The sequence below is a fragment of the Harpia harpyja genome, chromosome 22 (assembly GCF_026419915.1).
Source record: "Harpia harpyja isolate bHarHar1 chromosome 22, bHarHar1 primary haplotype, whole genome shotgun sequence".
Classification (NCBI taxonomy): domain Eukaryota; kingdom Metazoa; phylum Chordata; class Aves; order Accipitriformes; family Accipitridae; genus Harpia; species Harpia harpyja.
Genome location: NC_068961.1, coordinates 1,338,418 through 1,360,816, shown reverse-complemented (window position 1 = coordinate 1,360,816; position 22,399 = coordinate 1,338,418). Strand labels below are relative to the sequence as shown.

Here is a 22,399-nt window from a genome sequence, read left to right as displayed (position 1 = left end):
ACTCTGAGATTTAGCACAATGCTGCTGGCCGGCCCCTTGGCCAGTCATTCTGACCTGTTCTTTGCACATTGACTTCCCCTCCTTTCTGTGGACTGACAAATCCATACATAATACATCTCCCTTTGGAGAGTATACAGAGAACAATAAGCCTGATTTGGCCACAAAACAGGGAGGTGTACTCAGGCTGTTGCCTGACGTTTTTTTACACAAAGTCATTTTCTGTGAATGCGCTGTTGTTTCCAGTACGGGTGTATTCTAGGAAACCCCTGGTACTTCACGCTTTACTGCACAAGAATCGGTGGTCCTGAAGCCGAGATCAGACTCAGCCGCAAGCCTGCACCTACCTTTCAGTGTATCGATATCATAGAAAGCAGCAGCAAATCTGGTGGAGCGATGCGATGCAGAGCGGGAGTCTAAACTGGCCAGACTCTTGAGTTTTAGCCTGCATTTCCACAGCTTCCAGTCCTCAGAGTGAGTGATGCGAAGCAGCTCTTCCAGGCTGGATGCTCTCCTGATCTGCTGTTCTGACCGCTCCAATGCTGACAGAGATGTCCTCTGGAAGGGAAGGGGGAAGTCAGAAAGCCAGGACCTTTACAGCCTGTCCCCAGTGTAGCACATGGAGCACTTACACAAAAAGGCAGCACGTTACTGAGGACAGCCAACAGGACCTGGGAAAACAGGAGCACACAGAGATGTCTTGGGCTTTTGCAGTACCTGGCACCAGACTGACCTGCAGGATTTGTGCCCGTATAAATTGGGAAGGGGAGATACCCACTTCCTCACCCTTTCCATCACAGCCCTCAGAGCTATTTGACAAACGCGGACTTTACTGCATCCCTGGTCCCCAGGGAACCCGGCAGACACCGATCACATCGCCGCCGTGCCCGAGCTGGCCAGCCGTGCCAGCGTGCATCCCGGGTCGCCCCTACGGACAACCCGGCTGAGCTCGGCTGGTGAGCACAGCCCAGGTGCCTCTCGGCAGGCCACCCCGGGTGCCAAAACTCTGGTGCCAGCCGTGAGACACCACTGCGGGGGCAGGCGATGCAGCTGGGAGCTGCCCTGAATACGCGGGCCCATCCGCACGGCGGGCAAACGCAACATTCAACGCGCTGCAAAGCGCAGGATGCATCTGCCGTTTCCCATCCTGACTACCGTTTGGGTCGTGCCCAAGTCAGCCAAAGCGGCCTCAAGTCCAGCCTCAGCGCTGTGGATTTGCATTTTCCACCCGCGTGATGTACGTGACCATTATCCGCTCCCACGGGAGAACGCTCCCTACAAACGCCTACCCCATCAGTTTAGAGTTGTAACTCACTTTAAAAATACCCGTTTAACAGAAACTTAATATTGCACAGCACCCCGTAACAATACTGGTCTCTTTGGCTGCTGCTGCTTTCCAACATCTGTGTTTGTGCCTTTATCAAGGCATTGAGTATTTCTTGCCACTGACTCACCAGATCTGCTGAAAACTGTTGCCTCCAACCCAAGTAAAAGGTTATCTTTGTAAATGTCTGTGTTGCACTGGGCTGGTGCTGTCAGCTGTACTCTGCGGTCATGCAGCTGACTGTACTTTTTGACTTGCAAATAAAGGGCTGCAGTGTCAGTGCCAACTGTCATAAATAAAACGCCAGTTCTTAAAAGCAAAGCTGAAGTACAGGGAGCTGGCGATGCTGCGTGTAGCAGCTTGCAGTCTGAACCAGCAGCAAGCGAGTGCTCTGTACAGGACTGGGGAAAGGGTCACCTATAAGAGGAACATTTTTAGATGAGATCTGAAACTCAGGCACTGAGCGCATCTGTTATTTGTTATTAAAACATCTGTGGCATTTATTTTGCAATGATACAGATGTTAGCCTGTATATACGGGCCAAGTTCGTTTTTGGGTAATTACCTTCCACTGACCTAAAATTCCCTATGTAGTTAACTCAGGACAAGTTATTTGCTCTTCTTTTATGCCCATACAGAACACTACATTGTGCTCTAGCAAGCTGCCGTGTTTCTTTATGGAGATGGCTCTTTTTCATAGGTGAATGATTTCTCATACATTTCATATGTGGTGAAAATTGGAAAGCCCATCTTGATACTTACAGACAAATAGCTCAGAAGGAATGCGAATACTTAGCACCAGTAACTGAATTTCAAGACAGTTTTACAAACAAGCTACCCAGAATTTTGCTGATCTAGGAAATCTGAAATTCAGCTTGAGGTCAATGCGTCGAGACTTATTTGTTCTAAGAACCGCAGCTTACATTCACTCCCATTCACAAACTGTGTCCTTGACCTTGCAAAACATGCGAGTGTAGGACCAGCACTGGCATGGTAATGGGACCAAAGATACTAAAACCGAACTCTGTTAACCATTAACAAGACTTTTTTTCTCTCATTGCAGTAAAAAGATGCTCTAGCTGAATCAACACCCAAGACTTCTAAACGAGACTGAATTTACAGAGAACCTGTAAAATGAGACGATGGTATTCTGTAAGTTAGAAGACATATGCCTGCACTTCTTGTAAGAGTCAGTAGTTTGGGACTAGCTTTTCCATTTCTTTTAGTTAAATATCACGAGTTTTTATTAATTATTATTACATGAGGAAAATAAGTTTTAAACCTAAGATGAAAGAGTACAGAAAAAGTATACATGCCTCTTCATGGTAAGCAAAGATCTCTGGGTTTATCTGAAGCAAGAATTTGTAAGGATTGTTTTATTTTTAAAGCTATGCAAGTTCCTTAATGTGGACTGAATACACTGAAATTAACTAACTTTGTACCTTCACAAGTACTATGTATAGAAAGAGGAACAAGTTATATGAGTAGAAGTAATTTTTATACCAACAACATGCATCTCCAATAGGATTTGAATTCTGGTAATTAAAAAAAGGTACCTCTGATATTGACGCGTCATAGTGGCATTGACAAAGCCTGCCTATGTGTGCAGGTTGTTCCTCCTCTTACTGGTTTTCATATATTGGAAATTGGAGAAGTACAGTCAAAGGAAATGGAAGGAGTAGTGCTCATTACAGAATTACCTCTGCAGTCATCAGAAATGTATCCTAATTAAGTAAACCATGATCATCCAAAACCCACACAGAGCCCTTGGAACTGAGTTATCACTTCTCTGTCGGCTCCAGCCCCGCTCAGCGTTGCCTGGACTATTCAACCCTGAAGTGAGTGAATCTGTTGCCTCTACTCTCTTCGTCTTTCCTAACACCTATCTGAGCTTTGCAGTTTGACAGGATTACCAGTTGCCTACCATCACAATAGCAGAATAATTGTCTTCCTTCTTCTTATATTTGACATCTTCCTGGATGGAACAGATTTTACACCTGACTTTGTAACTTCTTCACAGGAGTCCCTATCCAGTACAGAATTTCCTAATGCCCTTTCCTGTAACAACAGCATTGAGATAAAGGACGGTCTCTCCCTCTGAGCATTCCTGACACCAGGCAAGGTGGTGAGCTGAAGGCACTGCTCGCTTTTAAGGGAGGGCTGAATCCCAAGTAGTTGTAGGTTTTTACAGTGTGGATGTCTATTTTGTCTGTGAGCTAGTCACTCTCAGCTCCCTCTATAGCCAAGAAAGAGAAATAAAGACACTTTCAGAGCATGATTCATTTGCAATCACACAGAAAGTCTTTCTGCTGGCTGTCCAGCAAGCCCAGGGTCACCACATCACAAGAGGTATCAGTGTGGTGGATCTTTGGTCAAACAAATCTCACCACAGCTATCTGGGGTATAAAACATCTGAAGGGAAGCACCTAATTGTGTTCCAATCTATGTAAATGCCTGTTTTGGGTTTGTGTGGTGAGGGTTTTTTGGTAGCAGGTGAGGGTCCGCAGGGCCGGCTCCTGCTGGAAGCTGCTGGAAGCTCCCCCGGCTCCAGGTGGGACCCACCGCTGGCCCAGGCCGAGCCCGTCAGTGACAGTGGAAACACCTGTGGGAGAGCAGATTTAAGAGGGGAAACCTGCAGGGAGTGGGGGACTGGGGTGGGAGAGGAACTCCTGTGCTGTGATGGCAGGCTGTGTGTTCCCCCCAGCCATGGAGGGGAGCGGAGCAGCAGATGCCCACCTGCAGCCTGGGGAGAGAGGAGCCCATGCCGGAGCAGGGGGATGCCCCCCAAGATGGCCGGGACTCCGTGGGAAAGCCCGGGCTGGAGCAGGCTGTGCCTGAAGGACTGCAGCCTGCGGGGAAGGACCCACGCTGGAGCAGTTGGTGGAGGACCGTCTCCCGCGGGAGACACCCCACGGCGGAGCAGGAGCGAGTGCGGAGGAGTCCTCCTCCCCCTGAGGAGGAAGGAGCGGCAGAGACCAGGTATGGCGGACTGACCCCATCCCCTGTTCCCCTGCGCCGCCGGGGGGAGGAGGGAGAGAGAACCGGGAGTGGGGCTGAGGGGGAAGGAGGGAGGGACGGGGGGAAGGCGTTCTCAGGTCAGGTTTGACTTCCCAGTGTCCTCGTTTTGATTTGATTGGTAGTAAATGAAATGGATTTTGTTCCTTCCCTGAGTTGAGCCTGTCTTTTGCCCATGCCCATAAGTGGGGAGCGATCCCTCCCTGTCCTCGTCCTGACCCACGAGCGTTTCTTTATATTTTCTCCTCATCCCACTGGGGCTGGGGGGGGGAGGAGTGAGCGAGCGGCTTCGTGGTGCTTTGTTACTGGCTGGGCTTAAACTGTGACAGTGCTGAAATGGGAACAGTGAATATCACCTTATATGTTTGGTATGTCTCCTTTGAGACTACTACAATACTCTCACCTAAAATGTTCTTCTAAACACTTGCTAGAGCATGGACAGACTGTTCAACATCTAGAAGGACATCCCTCATCCTTATACACTTTGACCATAGAGGTAGCTATCCACCACTTAAAATCATTCAAAACTAAAAGCTTAAAAAAATGAAAAGAGTGGGGAACGTGCACCAGCCCCACCAGCCAGGCACAGCCCTATGGCCTCGGACACCACAGACTGAACCGCTTCAGGCGGGCATCCTCTTGCTATGGCACAGCAGTACTGAATAGCGTGTCGTCATGAAATCTTTCCAAAGCATTCATTTCTGGTCATCCTATTTTGAAAAGGACGTCATCAAATGAAAACACAGAACCCCTTACGGTCTCAGATAATGCCATAGATGATGTGCCATAGGGCTGCTACACCACGCAGATGTGGAGGCTTCTTTTACATACTGCAGTTTAAATTCAAGCCCTCTTTAGATATAGACAAGCATAATCTGGCTGACTGAAAAGCCCCACTTAAAAGAGTGCAGCTTTGCAGGGAAAGGTGAATAAATGTTTCAAAATGTGAAATTAGAGGAAGGTGTTAGGTTTAACAGCATCCCAAACCTACCCCTCATGTGATGATCAAGGACTTTATCCCCTCTCACAGTGATATCGAGTTAAAATCAGCATTTGAACAGGAGGGGAGCTCCCCACTCAGCCACAGAGCAGGGGGAAGCATGCAGAGAGGTCAAACCTCCACTGACATTTTTGGGAGATCCAGCTCCTGACAAAAAGCAAGAGGAACAGAACCACTATCTGTCTGCTTCTCCTGACTGTAGTCATCTGCACATGCTATTTCCTACTTTTCACATACTCCCTAGCTCCCTTTTTTAGGCTTTCTCTGATAACTACAGTCCTTCCTTCCAGGTTCCCCTCCCATTCTTCACTCTGCTCTCATCATCTTGTACTGCTTGGATCCCACTATGCTTTTACGTTGTTTCTTTTTACTCCTTTCCCCATATTCTGCCTCGTGGGAGTCTACTAAGACCTACCTCAGGCTGAGCTGTTCAGCCTCCTGGTGCAGAGGAACATCCATTTTTCTCCCTGCCATGCCCCCACTCCGCTTCCCTTACATTGACCCAGATTCTAGTAGTCAGCTGGGGTGAGCTGTCACCACTGTGGGAGCTGTTGGTTGGAATGGCTGCAACCTAGATGTGGAGCAAGACTGCGCTGCACTTGGCGTGGTTCACACAGGTAGCAAAATGATGATCTCTGGCCTCAGAAATCTTATAATATACATTAAGGCTTGAGAGAGAAAGAAAGTAGAGAAGGAGCCATTGGCAAAGGGCCAGGGCAATGTCCTTTACGTGCTCCCAAAATGAACAAATTACCTTTGGAGCCATATCACTGGAAAGCTCCAAATGGCCTAAACTTTCAGTACCTGTAAATGTACACCCTGTAGTCAACCAAACACATAATGCTATTGCTCACAAGAAATGTTTGCGTAGAACTCATCAATAACAAATATCAAAGTAGTAGGTTTAAGTAGTTCATTCTTATCTCTTCAGCTTACTGCTGCTCTTAATATCACTTTTCTAAGAAGTACCTTATCTAAGAATGAATCCCATACCCAGAGATAAAAATCAGATTCATATTTAAATGAAGTTGTATGTTTTTCATAACACTGATCACTCATATGTTCCAAAACTATTCTTCAGTTCAAAGAGGAATATCTATTTTCCTCTATCTGGGCTATGAGCAACATCACTGACATCAGGAAATTATAACATGGGTTAGCATTGTGATTTTTGGATAATTACAACTTTAGTCCTTCCAAAAGAAACCATAATGGGCTATCTATCTTCTTCCCAGCAATCTCAGATGCCAGAAAAACCCTAAAAGTAGTTACCATTGGAAAGGAACAAGAGAAAAAGCCGTGATACATTCAGTGGCCTTTCCCACCTTGGATGCTGGCTTAAATCAGACAGTGAGTTCATTACCCTGTTGATTTATGCTAGTCAAATATTTGGCTCATGCATCATGTCATACAGATGCACAATCCCACACATAGTCTACATTGTTCAAACTGGGCCCCTTCTTGAGAATCAGTATTGACAATCTCCTACCAGGTGCTGCAGCTCAGCAGTTTGCACCTTTTCTCCATGCTTGACAAGCTCCTAGGTTTCTTGCCTAAGAAAAAATACCCTACCCTTTTCAAACTGATGTCTGAGTGAGTCAGCAGAACCCATGTTTGTGGAACCCCTTTTTTTGCATGTGCTGCTCTCGCAAGCCTGACACAGATGGTCTTTGTATTAATGCTGTGTTTCAGGATCTCTTGGAGGTATTTTGAACAATGGAGGAAAGATGTGTAGAATACAATAGTAAAAGAAAGGCCCACTAAAGTCCTAAATTTATTTGAGGACCTATAGCACAAACGCATGCCTAGGACCCAAAATTAATTCTTTTCAAGGCCATCAGTAACTATTAGTATTTTTATTAAGAAAACAGATGCATGGTGAATAATATTTTGGGTACATGAAAAGACAAAAATAAAGGTTGACTGAAATCCATATTTTGCTCAATCTGAGGAAAGTCCTGCTTGCATTTCAGACTGTACTCAAGCACACCCACAGACCCAGGAAATACATCCTGAAAGCTTACACAGATGACTACTTTCCTTAAGCCCCAGCCTCACAGTCTTTATCCATAGTGGGACATAAACCTCTGCTAAAAGCTAAACACGTGCAAGAGCTCTTCTGAAAAGGAATGTTCTTCTGAGTTAGGGTCACAGATACTATTGTGGCAAGGGCTGCATAAATACCGATGGAACTCTTCAACATTATCACTGTGTCTGGGGCCAGGACAAATGATTAAGGAACCTCTCAATAACCTTGCACTGTTTCATGATCCATCCTCTCAGCAGTGAAGCAATAAAAAGAAGGTAACAGCTTTATCTTGCCAGGGAAAGCAGATCGTAGCTGCATAACCCAGAGCGATGATTCTCTTAATGCCATTGTATCACAAACATGGCCAAACAGGTTTAAGCTAAGTTCAGACTAAATCTTTCAAAAGTAACCAATCTGGGGGGGAGAGTTTCATCACAAAGTGAGGGCACTTGGACATCAACAAAGAGTGCTGGCAGCATGTGAGGACATTTTGAACCTTTATGTGAGTATTCTGTGCTTAATGCAGCTGCATTCAGTTCAAGAGAAGGCACGTAGAAGACACAGACTTCACGCAACCAGAAGTTGAACTCCCCCCGTTCCAGTGCTGCCCAAAGGCTATTCTCAGAACTACGCTCAAACCAGTTTAAATACTAGGTAGATGATTCATCGCCACATGAAAATACCAATGAACTTTGCTGCTATGTATGCTATGCCTGAAAATAACCTCCTTTTCTTCCGTGATGCATTCCCCAAGGTGTTTTTATGACAGTGTATGAGCCGATCATAGTTAAGGGCTCACCTTGCAAAGATAGAGTGCCTACAGCTCCCTGCCACCCCATGATCATTAAAACAAAAAAAATCCAATCCTATGGGTCATTCACCTGTATGAATATGAACTAGTTATCTGAGACTCCTGTTATAGTTAATGGAGAAAAATAGGTCCACTGGGTGAATGTTCATCTCATTCTGAAGTCTGTTGGATAAACTGTGCTTCCAAACTGCCTCTTTCTCCCCACTGATGCTGAAGGAGGAGTCGGCAGGTCACTAGCTCAGCTGTAGTTAGGTGACCTGAATCCCACTCAACTGAGAGCACTCAAATGACATGAAATCCCCTCTCCTTATCCAAAGCACAAGCAATTTATGAGGGACAGTGGTCAATTTTTCTCAGATACACAAATATAAACAACTGGGATGTGCAATTGCACCAAGGTCTGAAGGACCTGGGACTGGCTGGTGGCCTCAAAGCCGTGGGGTAGTTGCCCAGCCGTGCTGTGGCTCGCAGCGCACAGACTGTGAGCTGATGTGGCCAGGGAACTGCAAGGGAGTTCCTGTGGAAAAGTCTTGTTTTCTCTTGGCAGGAAAACAGGGCAGCTCCTGCTATTGTGAGGTCTGTTGTGGTGTTTTCAGCACAAATCCAAACCATAGCCCCATACTGGCTACTATGAAGAAAATTAACTCTACCCCAGCCAAAACCAGCACAAGGTCTCATGTTTGACCATTTTCCTGGTGAGGATGACAAACAAGCTTGCGTGGAGTCTGTGCAGTAAGAAGAACTCCTTCTGAGGATTTTCATCATTAGTAGTAGTATTTTTAGCATTATTGTGGCTCCTAGGAGTATGGGGTCAGGTACCTACACAAAATAAAGAGACTATCCGTAACCTGGTGTCTACAACCAAAGTAAAAGATGAGAGAAACAGAGGAAGGCATTCATCCAAAGGGAGTACCAAGGAAACACAAGAAGATATTGCTCAGAGTGATTGGCCATGATTTTGAGATAGCAGGGACTCAACCATTGCTGAATTTTATAACAAATGTTGTCTACAATACAGCATCTTGTATCCTTGGGGTGTTGCATAATGGGTAATAAAATAGTAAGGGAATCTTCTGCAGCTTGAAAACATCAGGCTTGCAGGAGTGACTTACTGCCTTATCAACAAGCAACTGCATCATCCTATAAACATCTAGCATGAGGCATCTAACTCTACCACATGTCTAACACATACTAGTTTACACTAATTTTATCATCACCATTGTATTTATTTTCTGAGGAGAGGAAGAACATCTACCTTTCAACAGCTCCAATAAAATCAGAATTTTGATTCTCTGTCAGCTGTGAACTTCTGAGTATGAAGTCCCATCCCTGACTGTATCCCCTCTGGAAGCATGATTATCTATGCATTATTAGTGCAAAAATAAGCTATTTTTAATTATAGTGAACATGACCACAGAGAAACAAAACAATGAGATATTCTGACTTCTTACTAATACTGTTCTCTGAAACAGATGGCTTGTCACGGGATTTTTCAGTGACTATTACAGTCTTTGCCATCATTATCAGAAGCATGAATGAAGTTTCAGGAGTATGCAGTACTTCATTCCACCTTCAAATGGTGACTGTTTAAACAAATACTCAAATCCATTCTAGTACTTAGAAAAAAGTTGAGGCTCTCTGAGTGCACTGCCTTATCCAGACTGAACATTCACTTGATCACCAGAGTTACAGCATTAATAACCTGGAGGGACATGCTGCTCATGGTGGGGAGAAGTTTAGGCCCTGTGAGGCAGATTTCCAGCTGTCACTTTTTTAAAAGGGTGCTTTCTCCAGTGAGAATTGTATTGAAAGCGTACAGCTATGTTGTCCAAGTATACAGCAAAAAATGTGCAGCTGGGCTGAATTTCTTCTTTAAGAGGTTGAAAATGGCTTCCACATTGTTTCCCTGAATATAAAATTAGTAAGGACGGTGTTACAGTTGAGAAACCCTAGGGTTGCATCAGACATATGGTCATCAAAGAAGTCAGGGTTTGGGGGCTCGGAGGAGAATCACCAGGGCAGCACTTTTTGTTTTCCAAAGCCCTCTCAGATAATTGATACCTTGATTTGCCTGCTAATATTTTCAGCTGTGCCCACTACTACAGCATTTTCCGCAACTGCATCAAAGGGAGACTCTGAATAACGCTCACCAGCAAAAATACACGTGTCAGACATGCGTCGCCTGGCTGTGATGCCCAGACGGCTACTCCTGCTGTGCCTGCGGAGGAGAAAATGGTACTCCGAGTGGAACGCCTGAAGGTCACCTCTCTACCCTCATCAGTGCCTGCTTGCCCAGAAAAAGCTCAAGGACTGAAGAGCAGGCACGGGAAAAAAACTTTTGCTTCCCCCACCCGCAGCCTATGTGAAACCTCTCTCTCGTCTGCCTCGAGAGTTAAGGAGTGTTGGCCTTGGCCATGCATCCTCTGAAGAAAGGGTGACCGTGCGATCGCACCGCTTCACCCTGAAGTCTCTGCGTCACGGCTGCTGAAAGAGACCCTGCACAGAGCCCTGCGCTGTGAGAGGAGCAGTGGCGCTTTGCCAGAGCACAGAAAGAAGCACTGACAGATACGTTACTTGTGGGTTTGGGAGGAATGGGAAAAGGTAAAACTGATAGTTTGACCAGGTGTTGTATGAGGGGGCAGGGGGCTGACGGGGAGTCATTTATCCGAGACTGTCACATTTCTCACTGATACAGGTGTGATGTTTGAAGGCCTCTTTTGCTAAAACCTTGTCAGTACATCGTCTGACCAAGACCAAAAACTGGAGGAGAAGCAACTTCTAGACTGCTCCACCTCTGAGGTTCAGTGTGGTAAAAAGTTCACTCCAGACTCCTCTCCTTGGGAGTCTGTCTCCTTGGGCTCCAGCCTTACTGGCAGTGAAGACAGGAGACTTAATTACCCGTTTCCTAAACTAGGTGGTCAAGGTGGTGATAAACCAGCTTCTACTTTAGCTGAAGATGATATGTTTTCACAAGTAAATCATATTAGCTATCCTATGGCTTCAAGAGAACAGCTGTTTCATATTTTGAATGGCCTTTTGAACTAGAATAGATCTTTTGTGGTGCTACAGCAAACAAATCAGACTTCTTGCACTTTAGTAGCATGCTTACATTATCAAAATCCTCAGAGACAAGACATTTCAGTTGCTGTATTTTTGGTTTGAATGAACAAAAATATTCAAAGCAAAGAACTGAAAATATCAGAATTCTACATGATTTTGTGAAAGCATAAATCTCAGAATATTTCATATTTTTCATATCCAAAGCAAGAGACTGATAATATTTTATCAAAACACCTGTCACAACTATAAAATTTTAGCCAGCTAGATCTTTACACCAAAATGAGGGAGGTTTTTTTCTAGCCAGGAAACATGTTGAGAACCAGCTACAACTCTCATTAAACAAATATTTCTTCCCACAGCGAGGTCTTTTGGCTCTCATGGGAAACATCCTCACAGCAGCTGAAGTGTGATTTTGAAGGCAACAACATTCAATGTGCATCATTTTGTTGGCAGTGATGGAAACGCCAGACGGGCAGATGGAATAAAAGAGTAGGTCTACTATGGTATGGAGTTTCTTTCTGTTGAAGCCTAGTCATCTACGTTGAGAGTTTACCTCTAGGTCCCTCCTATGGTGATCACGCAAAGTATATTTGCTTGGTCAGTGAAAGGACACAGATGGATTGTCATAAATGTCCAGGGTGGTTTCTCATTGATACATCCCAAATGCTACTGACAGCTTTGGGAGTCTTACAGTATGTTTTCTGGGCCTCTGCTTGTATGCTTGTTCATATCGTCTTGCGTTGCTGCAATCTGTTCGGGAAGCTGTGATGCTCAGTACAGAGCGCAGCTATAGAAACAGTACATAGCACTTACTTCATCATACACAATGTTAGGTGCTAGTCTAACACTGTGACAGGGTACACATGTCAAAAATAGCATATTATATGTGTTTACAAAGAGCGTGTCCAGATGGTAGTCTCTTTTCATATTTGTCCATTCTTTGGAAGTCACTGGTGTTTGGACAGTGATTTTGGAATGGCTCAGTAACAGAGACCTGAATGAAATCAGATGACTCTGTATTCTTTTAATACTTGAAAATATTTTTTAATGTGATAAAGGTTCCTTCAGTTAGTGCTTTCATTGGTTTCTGGGTTTGCCCCAAGACACTTCAATAAATGTTTTGGAAGTGTGACTAGCCAATTGGATAGCCAGGTTTCAAAATGTCACTTCACAAAGCAAAGTCATTGCCAATACTGAATGAACTTATGTTACCCCAATCACATGCACACATTTTCCTGGAATTGTAGTTTTTCTTAAGTAATATTTCCCTAGCAGTTCAGGAAAGTATCCTAACGTGGTTTCTGAGTCACATTGCTAATTAAAGTGAAAAGTTTTGCCTGTTTGTATGGCACATTCTCTATGTGCAACGTGACATGTGATACAGTAACATGATGCAACTTTTTTGCAATTAAACCTGACTCAAATAGAATTCCCTCCCCAACTGCACACAAATAGGGACCACACTGCAGCCAGCGACAACGAATTCTCAAAACTAACCCAGCACACTTCCCATCCGAAAGCATGGCTCAGACAAAGCCATCCTGATAATAAGGAGAGCAGTTGCCCCTTTCCAAACGCCTGTGGCACCCACGCTGGATTGCCAAATCCCGTATGTTCAGCTGCGCGCCCGTGGTACTCCGCAGGACTCTGCTGAAGCAGCAAGGACCCTAGATGGCGTTCTACCACTAGCTGAGTGGTCACACGCTTTAAGTCACATTTGGGGGGAAAATAGAAAAAATATGCAGATGTCCTTCAGGAAGCTGAATTTTTCTTAATGCGAGCAAACTAAAATACCCTGCTCAATGGTTCCGCTATTCATTGATACAGAAGCCCATATATACAGCTCTTTCACAAGGACATAAAAAAAAGAGCAAATTCTGCTTGGTCTTCCCATGGGCAAATGGGGTGTCTGCAGCTGTCGTGGGGGCACACAGCATTTTGTGTCCATTCCTCAAATCCCAACAATACTTATGAAGATTTGCAAAACATGCTGGGGAGGTAGGGAGCAGGTGGAAAAGTGGATAAGCACATAGCGGGAGGATAAGGAATTCCTACGGAATAAGGGTTTCTGTAGGAAAGGTATCATATTGGATTTACTTCCCTGCAGCAAAGTATCTCAGGTCATTTCTCCCCCCCCCCCCCCCCCAGCAAAGCTGAGCAATACAGTCATTTTGGGACTACATCTCAAAGCCAAGCCCAAGAAACAGCAATGGCCAGTTTTGTAACTGGATTTACTTGCCCTGAGAGAAAGGTCTAAAAGAAACACAGGTCCCAGTCATTTAGTGATAACTATAAAAACTACTGTACAAGGTTTTTAATGGCAATAAGAATTAAAATAAGTCACCTACAGCAACTGCACCTTATTTATTTTTCCCAAATACCAATGTGGTGTCCACAGTAGATAAGACAGAAGTAAACCTTACTCAGATCTAGTCCGGAGCAGGGACAGTATTGATCAGAACAAAATTTGCAGACACAATGGCAGAGGTCTCACAAACCAGTTTGCACGAGGTTTTTTTTTTTCATTTTCAAGCAGACTATTTCTGCCTCCTGTAGGACCCTGCATCAATACTACCACATCAATGGTTAGAAACAACGCAAATGCCTGTGAGGGAGAAAGCACAAGTAGGCTGCAGGTAACAGAGACAAGCAACGCTCGCTGAGCCTGAGCCGATTGCTTGTTTTGGTTGCCTTGTGACCACAAATTAACAGAAAGTTGCTCCACTGCCCTCTGAACATGCCTTCCTGCCCCGCCTTGGTTCCAGAGTTTCAGATGTGAGCCACCGATGTCAAAGTTAATTAGCGCTGTCTTCATTTCAAACAGCTGACTATTAGAATGAATTTCTCAAATGCTGCATCTTGTTAATCTAAACAGCCCGATGTACTTTTCAGAGCTCTGCTTTTTCCTCAGACATTACAATCTTAGCTCAGAGGGACTGGACTGGGAGCGATTTTTTTGCTATTTCTCATGAGCGAGACCTGCTCTTGAAAAGTAGCAGTGTGTTAGTAGTTCCCTTTCCAAACTGATAAGAGCCAAGGACAGATGCCGTGTGGCATGGCAACAATACAGAATTGTTCTCTTATCCTTCACTGTACCTTGTCAAGGCAGTAGCAGATAAGTCAGAACAAATTGGCTGATAGCTTCCCACTCCTGCAGGAAAAGCACAAACAATCATTTCTGCAGGAGCGCGGCAAGTACATTTTCACACGTTTTTGGCTTATCATGCCTATCAGAGATGGTAATCACAGAGAATCAAAAGCAGCAGTGACAAAGCTGGGATAATAAAATACTTCTGAAAACCACAATTTCATAATCTTTATCTAAAAGAGTTTGTCAACTTCGAAACGATGCTGGATGTGAGGATGAAAAACCTAGTTTAAACAGACAAATTGTTTCAAATAACCTTTAGAGTTGCTTTTTCTAGTTGTTGAGCAGTGTGCTGTACTTTCAGGAGTTGCCTTTGAGGAAGATAACCCATGAGACAGAAGATTTGTTAGAATCTCTCTTGTCTAGAAACTAAGCAACATTTGCAAGCAGTTACTAGAGAGCTGTGTAGGTCTATCAGAAAAACAGTGTCAGTGGTAATTAAAGAGACAAAAGCTTACATCCAGCTCTGCTGCTCAGGTTTCTTCGCAGAGCTCTGTTTTGGCTGTACAGACAGACAGACTGCAGCTGGCTCTGAGAAGGGAGAGATGCAAAGAAAGAGCCTCCCGATTCCTTCCGCTCGTGGTGTGATGGCTCTCCAGTATTTTCATGCCTTCCCAAGGGCACGGCATTCTCCACTTAGGTGGTCCAGGGCCTGAGGATCATGGGGAAGTGCTGTTTCACTCTCACCAGCAGACAAGGACGATGTACCAGCTGTGTTTGGAAAGTGGCTTCCACCTCTGTCCAGTTCACAGTGGCAATATGAGATCGCTGAATCTAAGATCTGTTAGAGCAAAAACGACCACTCAAGGCTGTACCAACGTTTGGTGCAGAAGTAAAAAAGGTTTAGCTGTCAAAAAGGAGTGCACGTAACAGAGAGCAGCCGTGTTTACCTCCTGGGCTAAGCATGTCTAACCCCTCGGTCTTCTGATCAGAAAGCAGATTTCTAGTTCAGTGATACTCCTCAGGCCTATCAGTTGTGGGTTTCTCTCTAATGAACCAAAGGAGAGTTCACCATGGGGAGAAGACCTCTGCAAAAAGAAAAGGCTGTGAGTCTGTTTATACCTTGGGCATCACCGATTGTCCCTTTCTCTTGCCTTCCCCCTAACACTTTATTAACAACGTAAGGGGCAGAATAGGGCAGAGAGCAATGAGACTCAAATTCTCAGAGATCAAGACCTTGCAGCCTCATTAGAGAGGCAGTTTTAGTGTTGGAAGGCAGAAGCAGCTCTGACAGATCTTTGGCTTTTCTTGGCAAAAAATTCCCTCAGCTCTGGTGAATACAGGACATAGCTCTTCGCATCTAATTTTAAAATTCTGGAAAAAGTAGCCTATGTCTGTCGTTGCTCTAGGAGAGGAAAAATGTGTGGGGGAGAGACAGGAAAAGAGACAGTGAAGTTTGCGGTTCCCTAGCTGAGGGGTTCCAAAACGTAAGAGACTGTCAGGAGAAAACTTCAACATGGAATTTTTAAAGCACTTCCTGATGAAAAAAAAAAAAAAAATGCTCAGTCTTCAGAAAACCCATGTGGAAATCTAATTGTTCAATGAGGACTTCATATGTCAGGCTGGCATCACGAACCAAGCAACTGGCGTGCGAGGCAGAGGGCTTGCTGCCAGCCTTGATGAGAGTTCAGCTAAGGAGCCCTGCCGGACACCTGCACTGTCCCAGTCTGAGGCTGCCCACCGCTTCCCATCATGAGACTGTTTTCCAGTTGTTTATAACACTGCCAGACGTTAGATGTTCAGGCTGAAACTTTCCACGCCAGATGTCTGCCTCAAAATGATTTTAATAATTTTTTTGCTTTCGCTGTCAAAACGGTTTGACTGCAGTTGAGGATGAAGGTCCTTCTTTATCCACGCAAAAACATTTCCTGGCAATCTCATCTTTGCAAACGTCTGGCGTTTCCCTGCTGTGGGTCACAGATGTGAAGTTTTGACACCTGAGGAACCTTTGTTGGCCCAGATACGTCCACTGCTGTTGCTGCAAAAATCCACCCAAACGTAAAAACCTCCGAGAGCAACAGCAGAGACCTGCCAGAGTTTAGCAGCTAGGCGCTCAGCAGACGGGACCTGTGCTGACCCCACTCCATCTGGGAGCGGAGCAGGATGCGGGTGCCGGCCACCGCCGGTCCAGCCCATGGGGCTGAGAGCAGAGGACCTGCCCTTCCTCGCCCTCAGACCACGGGCATCGGGCGACCAGCGAAGGGAAGCTGCCAGATTTGCCTGTGGAAGGGGAAGATGAACACTGATGGAAGAGGGCAAGACCTGGCCAAGGAGACCGAGAGCATCCAGGGAGACCAGAGCTAGAAACTGGGGTCCAGAGAAGGAAAGCCGGGAAGTCGTGACCACAGAGACAAAGCGAGAAGCTAGGGATGGAGGAGGGAAGGGGGGAGCATGGTCAGATGGGACTGGAAAGCAAAAGGGTCTGGTAGGGCTGTCTCTGAGGAACTTGGGCAGACCTCCTGGGGGTCTGAGAGAGAAGCAGGACATCCCCACCCAGGAGGAAGCAAGTGGGAAGGAGGACGGCACACGGAGACCACGAACGGGAGCCTAGTGGGGAAACCAAGACCCTGAGTCCTGGAGGTGAGGGAACACAGGTCAAACGCTGGGACTGGAACAGGTCAGGAATGGAGAGACAAGGAGGAGCTGGGCATGACGGGCAGGGGACAACCGGCCTTGGTGCGCACATGGGGGAAAAGGGAGCCCTGTATCCAGAAGAGCACGGCGTTTCTGAAGCGTTGGGAAAAGCCAAGCACAATGGCGATCCTTGCTGAATCATGGCAGCTTGTATGTAAGCTTTTTAACGTTCACGGCATTAGTTAGGATATTTGCGGGAGGAGGGTAAGAGAGTATTTAAATCCTTAGCCCCCTGAAACTATGATGTCGCATGATACCACACCGACAACACCTGATTGTTTACAGCATCAACAGACTTAAAACTTCAGGTCTCCTGGGCAGAGCTCAGCTATGTGAACACGTATCATGGGAGGAGAGCAGGTTGCTGGTGTTAACCCTTCTTGGGTCTCATTAATTGCATATTACCTGCATCCTGACCTTGTGTTTTTTATCCAGGCAATACTACCATTGATCTTAAAGAACGTCAAAAAAATACGGTATGGTAGGTGAATGCAATACATTGTTTCTGTGTTCTGCAAATTCAATTTGAAATGCGATTGGTAAGAATAGGCATAACCCTGGGTACAATTAAACACTGTAACATGAAGGACTTGGGGGGGGGGTATATGTACACACACGAAAGTCCACAGGTCATACATGCTAAAACAACCCAGAAATCTAACATACTATGTAAAACATTAAAAGAAAAATAATCAACAGCTTAGCCAAAAATCTCTGTCTACGCAGAAAGAGACAGAACAAGCGGAAAACCAGTCTCTTCCATGTGGCAATCAGCAGCCAATGCATGTGAAACACAGCCCTTTTTAGTGTGACCTATACAATAATACCTTTGGGAAACTAACAGTGATTTGTTATTATATACAGTACCCTGTGGCTAAGCTGGCTGCTTGAGTGTGGTAGCCAGATTTCAATGAAAACAATTACAGATGTACATATGTTGGATGGGCAATCCTATCACAGTGAATAAACTATAAACCAGTATAAATTAGCAAGAAAAGCTCTTGCATTTATTCTAGGCAAAGTGGATATGGTTTCAAAATTTAATTAAAGGACTAACTAGTGGTTTACTATTAAGCTGAATAAACTTGTGTCCCACGTGAGGACAGAATTATCATCACTGCCAATTATACAATGGCTCATATTCTATATTAGAAAATGCTTTCCAGTTTAAATAGTGCGATTCCTACATGCAAGAAACCAGTGATTTGTCATGCAGTACATAAAGGTAATGTATACAAGACTGATTACTCTGGTCCTGATGCCTTCAAAGAACTGATTGCTGAGGTTGTAAATTAAAAGCCCGTGAATGGTGAGCAGGCAAAGGGGTTAGCTGTTAGTCACCCTGAGGCGCACATTGCTCACCACTGCTAACTTCTCATGCTGGCAACAGCAGTCTGCAATTAAGCACGTAACTTAGCATTTCTTTTCTCAAACACAGGTCAGCATGCAGTGCAGTTCACAGACTAGTGTGTGGTCATCTCTTGCAAGCGGGAGGTTTTCTGAAGTGAAAACAAAAGTATTAGCTTGTTTTGCTCTGTTAGTGAAAAACAAATAATTTGTTGTGGACCACACACTGAATTAATCCTTTTTGGACACACTGCACATGTAGAAACTTGTTCCAGTTTTTGTTCTGATTTTTCTAAATGATTGTCCTGGATGTTCTCACATGGTCTCAGAAAGTCAGATCTGAAAAATCCTACTCTCAAGGTGAGGCTTCAGCTTAAATTTTGTTGCATGTATTATATTCAGTAGACAGGTTAATTGCCAGGCAATGTGCTCTATTATTACTAGTTGCTGCTTATTTTAAAGTCCTGGATAACATCTCCTAATAAAACAAAAGAAAAACATTTCTCTCATTTCTGGCAAACAAGTGAACAACTGATGAACACGTGTTTTTAGAGGAAAATTTTCAATACCAGGATACTAATTCCTGCAATTATAAATACCTGAAATAAAAAAGTGTATTTAACAAGTACTCTAGATGCTCTGACTTGCATTTTTGTTTAGATTTTGCTTTTATTTTGCATGACTGACACTAAAAGTTTAATTTAAGAACAAAGTATACAAGTACCTAATAATAACTAGTAAAAAGACATAAAATATTTAACAGTGAATATGGATTGAACTTCTTTATAGATTCTTTCCTCTGTGACTGCTAAACATCTGTGCAACTAAACCATCACAAAAAAACCCCAAGCACCAAAACAGCAAAAAGACCACCACCTTGCACGTGAAATGTATGCAATTCTGGCAATTTGGATTAAGAATGACAGTAAATAAAGATCACCTACCTTCACAGACCCATTCTCATAGTCAGATCCCTGCAGCAGATGTAGAAAAGAAACTATGAATATATTCACAGTTGCCCACGTTTTGTACATTCTGGTGTTCAAAATCCACAGGTTACTACACAGTCGTCGTCATACAGCTAGAGGCGTCTGTTTCAAAATGCATTTCTCTATCACCAGTACAGAAGAGAAAAGCTTCCAGAATTTCTCTTATAAACTCACAAAGGATTCCAACATCCGAGAGTAAATATCTGGCTCTTTACTGCTCAAAACAATTTTAAGTTCATCTAGAGAATATCATTTCTTAGAGCAGATTTTAGATAGACTTGAAAGAAAATCATGATAAGGGTTTAAATAGATATATATCTGTATGTATAAACATACACGCTCACAAGTGATCAGGTATGGATTCCAGTTAATGAAGTTAATATATCTTCCATCAAGACACAAAGAGGCATCCAAAATCCATCTGTGGTCCAGAAAATGTAAGAAATCTGCTCTATTCTGTGCTCCGTGTTACAGCAGGCTTTTAAGATGGTAGTGTAATGGCCAATGTTTTGAGCTCGAGAGCTGTAATCCAACTCTGTATTAAAACTTTTTTCACAACCTTCATGGAAGCTTGCAGAAGCATGTGTCTTAAATCTGATACAGACTTTGGCAGTAACACAGTCAAATTTTGGCTCTAATCCCATTTTGTCCCTACCAATAGCATAGCAGTTTTTAAACTAACTGATGCAATCTAGACTCCCATTATTTTAAAGAAGATTACCTGAAACATGAAACTTCAGCACACGTTCTTACACAGCACACATATTTTAAGTTACTTCTTTGAAAAAAAGAGAGGGAGGGAAAGGAAAAGAGAAAGACTGACTTTCTTTAATGTGTTCTATCTTATGTGGCATCGCGTTTTCTGAATAGATTTTAAAAAGGAAAGTTAACAACTATCTTTGACAAAAAACAAGATTTTGATTTTTTTAATGAAAGCTCATGAAGCTACAGATATAAAAGGAAAAAACCTATTTTTATTGCAGCAGAACACAATCATTATTTCTGCCCCAAGATGTGCATGCATTTTTTTCTGTATATTTCCACAGTTTTAAACCAAAATGGAGATGTAACATTTAAAATTATAACACAGACAAAGGCTCTGATAACTATGCATGTTAAATCTATATTGCTGAACTCATATAATATATTGTGTTCAGAAGAGTAGTTCCACTCTGACATGGCTTAGGATTTGCATAGGATTTGCAGAATCAGACTCTACAGTTGTTATAAAACAATCACGTACCTATTATTTCAGAGCGCTGGTTTCCTACATCTGACGCCCAAGCAGCAGCTCTATTAAATACAAGTCATGCTTCTGTAACTATCGTTATCTTGCATAATTTATTCTTAAGTATTCATCACAAATGGACATTGGAGAGAAAATTATTTGAATCCAGTCTTTCCAGCTGTTGTCAGTTAACTGGGTCATTATGTTTTAACAACATGTATGAAACTGAATTATTTTTTAGCTTTGTCTTTTCTCACTTGTTTTGTGAAAGCTACCTATTTCTCATTTTTTGGCTTCCTCCCTCACCCAGCCCACACTGGTTTGTACAAGGACAGCAGGAGTTTCATCTCTTTCAGTTGGGTGTGAAAAAGCTCCTCTCTCTGTGTACCTGCTGCTACCCCTCGTACCTCCCGTGCACCAGGCTGCCAGCAATACTCACACAGTTTCACAGGCCCCATGCTTCAAGGGACAGTCTGTGTCTGTGCAGTAGTTTACCATTAAAATACTTTAACTATTTCATTCATCATTTTAAATTAATGTGTTATCTAATGCTTATGTACAGTTGCCTTGACCTCATTTAATGTCTCTGTTTCCCTTCTGATACTAATATCAATCTCCTTGCAGGAGCTGAAAGCCTGCTAAAATAAATGAATATGCCTTAGCCTCAGATGCACTGCTTCAGCATAAGGGATCAAACAAAAAATAACCACTATGCTCTCAGGACTCCATGATAATAACTTTCTGTTGACCTGTAGTTAACTGGAAGTTAACTGGAGTGCCTGGCCATCCACATCTCTCATTTATGGGATCGCTATTTGAAACACAGACCCAGATTCACAAAACAGGCAAGAAGCAATACGTGCCCTCGCGCCCTCAAGCCTGGTGAGTGGGACATTTTTACAGCCTGTCCCCAGCACAGTTCAGGATGAGCTCCTCTGTTCCCCTGGCAGGGCTGGTGCAAAGTTCCACCAGCCAGACCAGGCACCTGGAGCGAGCTTTCCCTCCGGCCGTCGGCCAGATTGCTTCTGTCCTTCTCACTGGCATCACCTCTCCACTTTGTAAGTTGGCAGAAGCAAGGGAAAGCCCAGGAGCAGCACTGAGGTTTTTAAATACCAGCTATGGAATTTCTCCCATCAGCCCAGCGAGGGTTTAACTGCTTACATGAAGCAAACCAGCTTCGGTGGGGAGAGTGAAAAGTACCTGTGGTGGTATGTTCTGCAAATCAGCCAGGAAGGCACATTTCTGAGAACAAGAGCATAGTTCAGGTCTCTGCTCTAAATCAAGATGGAAAGCAGTTCAAACCCAAGGGGTCTCAGATCCTCAGCCTCACGGTGAGGGTGGTGATTGCCTTTCTGCCCTTGCGAGACCCCCAAACTGTACTAAAGGGACTCTCAGCATTCTAGCGCTAGAAAATCAAGGCTCTTTGTTTTAGAAATGTTGGAGGGAAACACCTCAGTAATATTTTGTGTGTGTTTTAGTTCATCACTGTTACTTACCAAATTCAGCTCTGAATTACAAATACATTTGGAAAGACCAAACTTGCATCTTTCTCAAAGCAAACTGTTCATTGGAAAAATTCACCCACCTCTGGCTTCAGTGGGCTTTTTGGCAGGAAGACTGAACAGACCCTCAGGCACTGAATCAAACTCATTTGCAAAAGCAAGTTAGATGCTGCAGGCAGAAGGCAAAAAATACCTAGTCTTTCCCTTAGGAGTCAGACACAAAGACTAGCAAAGAAGGAAAAAACCCTTTTTTTTAACTTCAGAGGACTTTAAATCTAGCTCAAAGTTGTTAGTGAAAGCAAAGGCAAAGCAAGAG

General features: G+C 44.0%; 1 protein-coding gene across 1 annotated transcript in view; it reads right to left on the bottom strand.

Annotated features, from left to right (window-relative positions):
* Nucleotides 1–19,924, bottom strand: part of VEGFD (vascular endothelial growth factor D) — a 31,884-nt gene extending 11,960 nt beyond the window's left edge. The window contains exons 1-2 of the mRNA XM_052774105.1: nt 19,309–19,924; nt 345–555 (exon numbers count right to left, since the gene is read on the bottom strand). Coding sequence (XP_052630065.1) covers nt 345–555; nt 19,309–19,398 — 301 coding nt within the window. The 5' untranslated portion in view covers nt 19,399–19,924. The remainder of the gene's footprint in view (nt 1–344; nt 556–19,308) is intronic.
* Nucleotides 19,925–22,399: the final 2,475 nt, after the last annotated feature.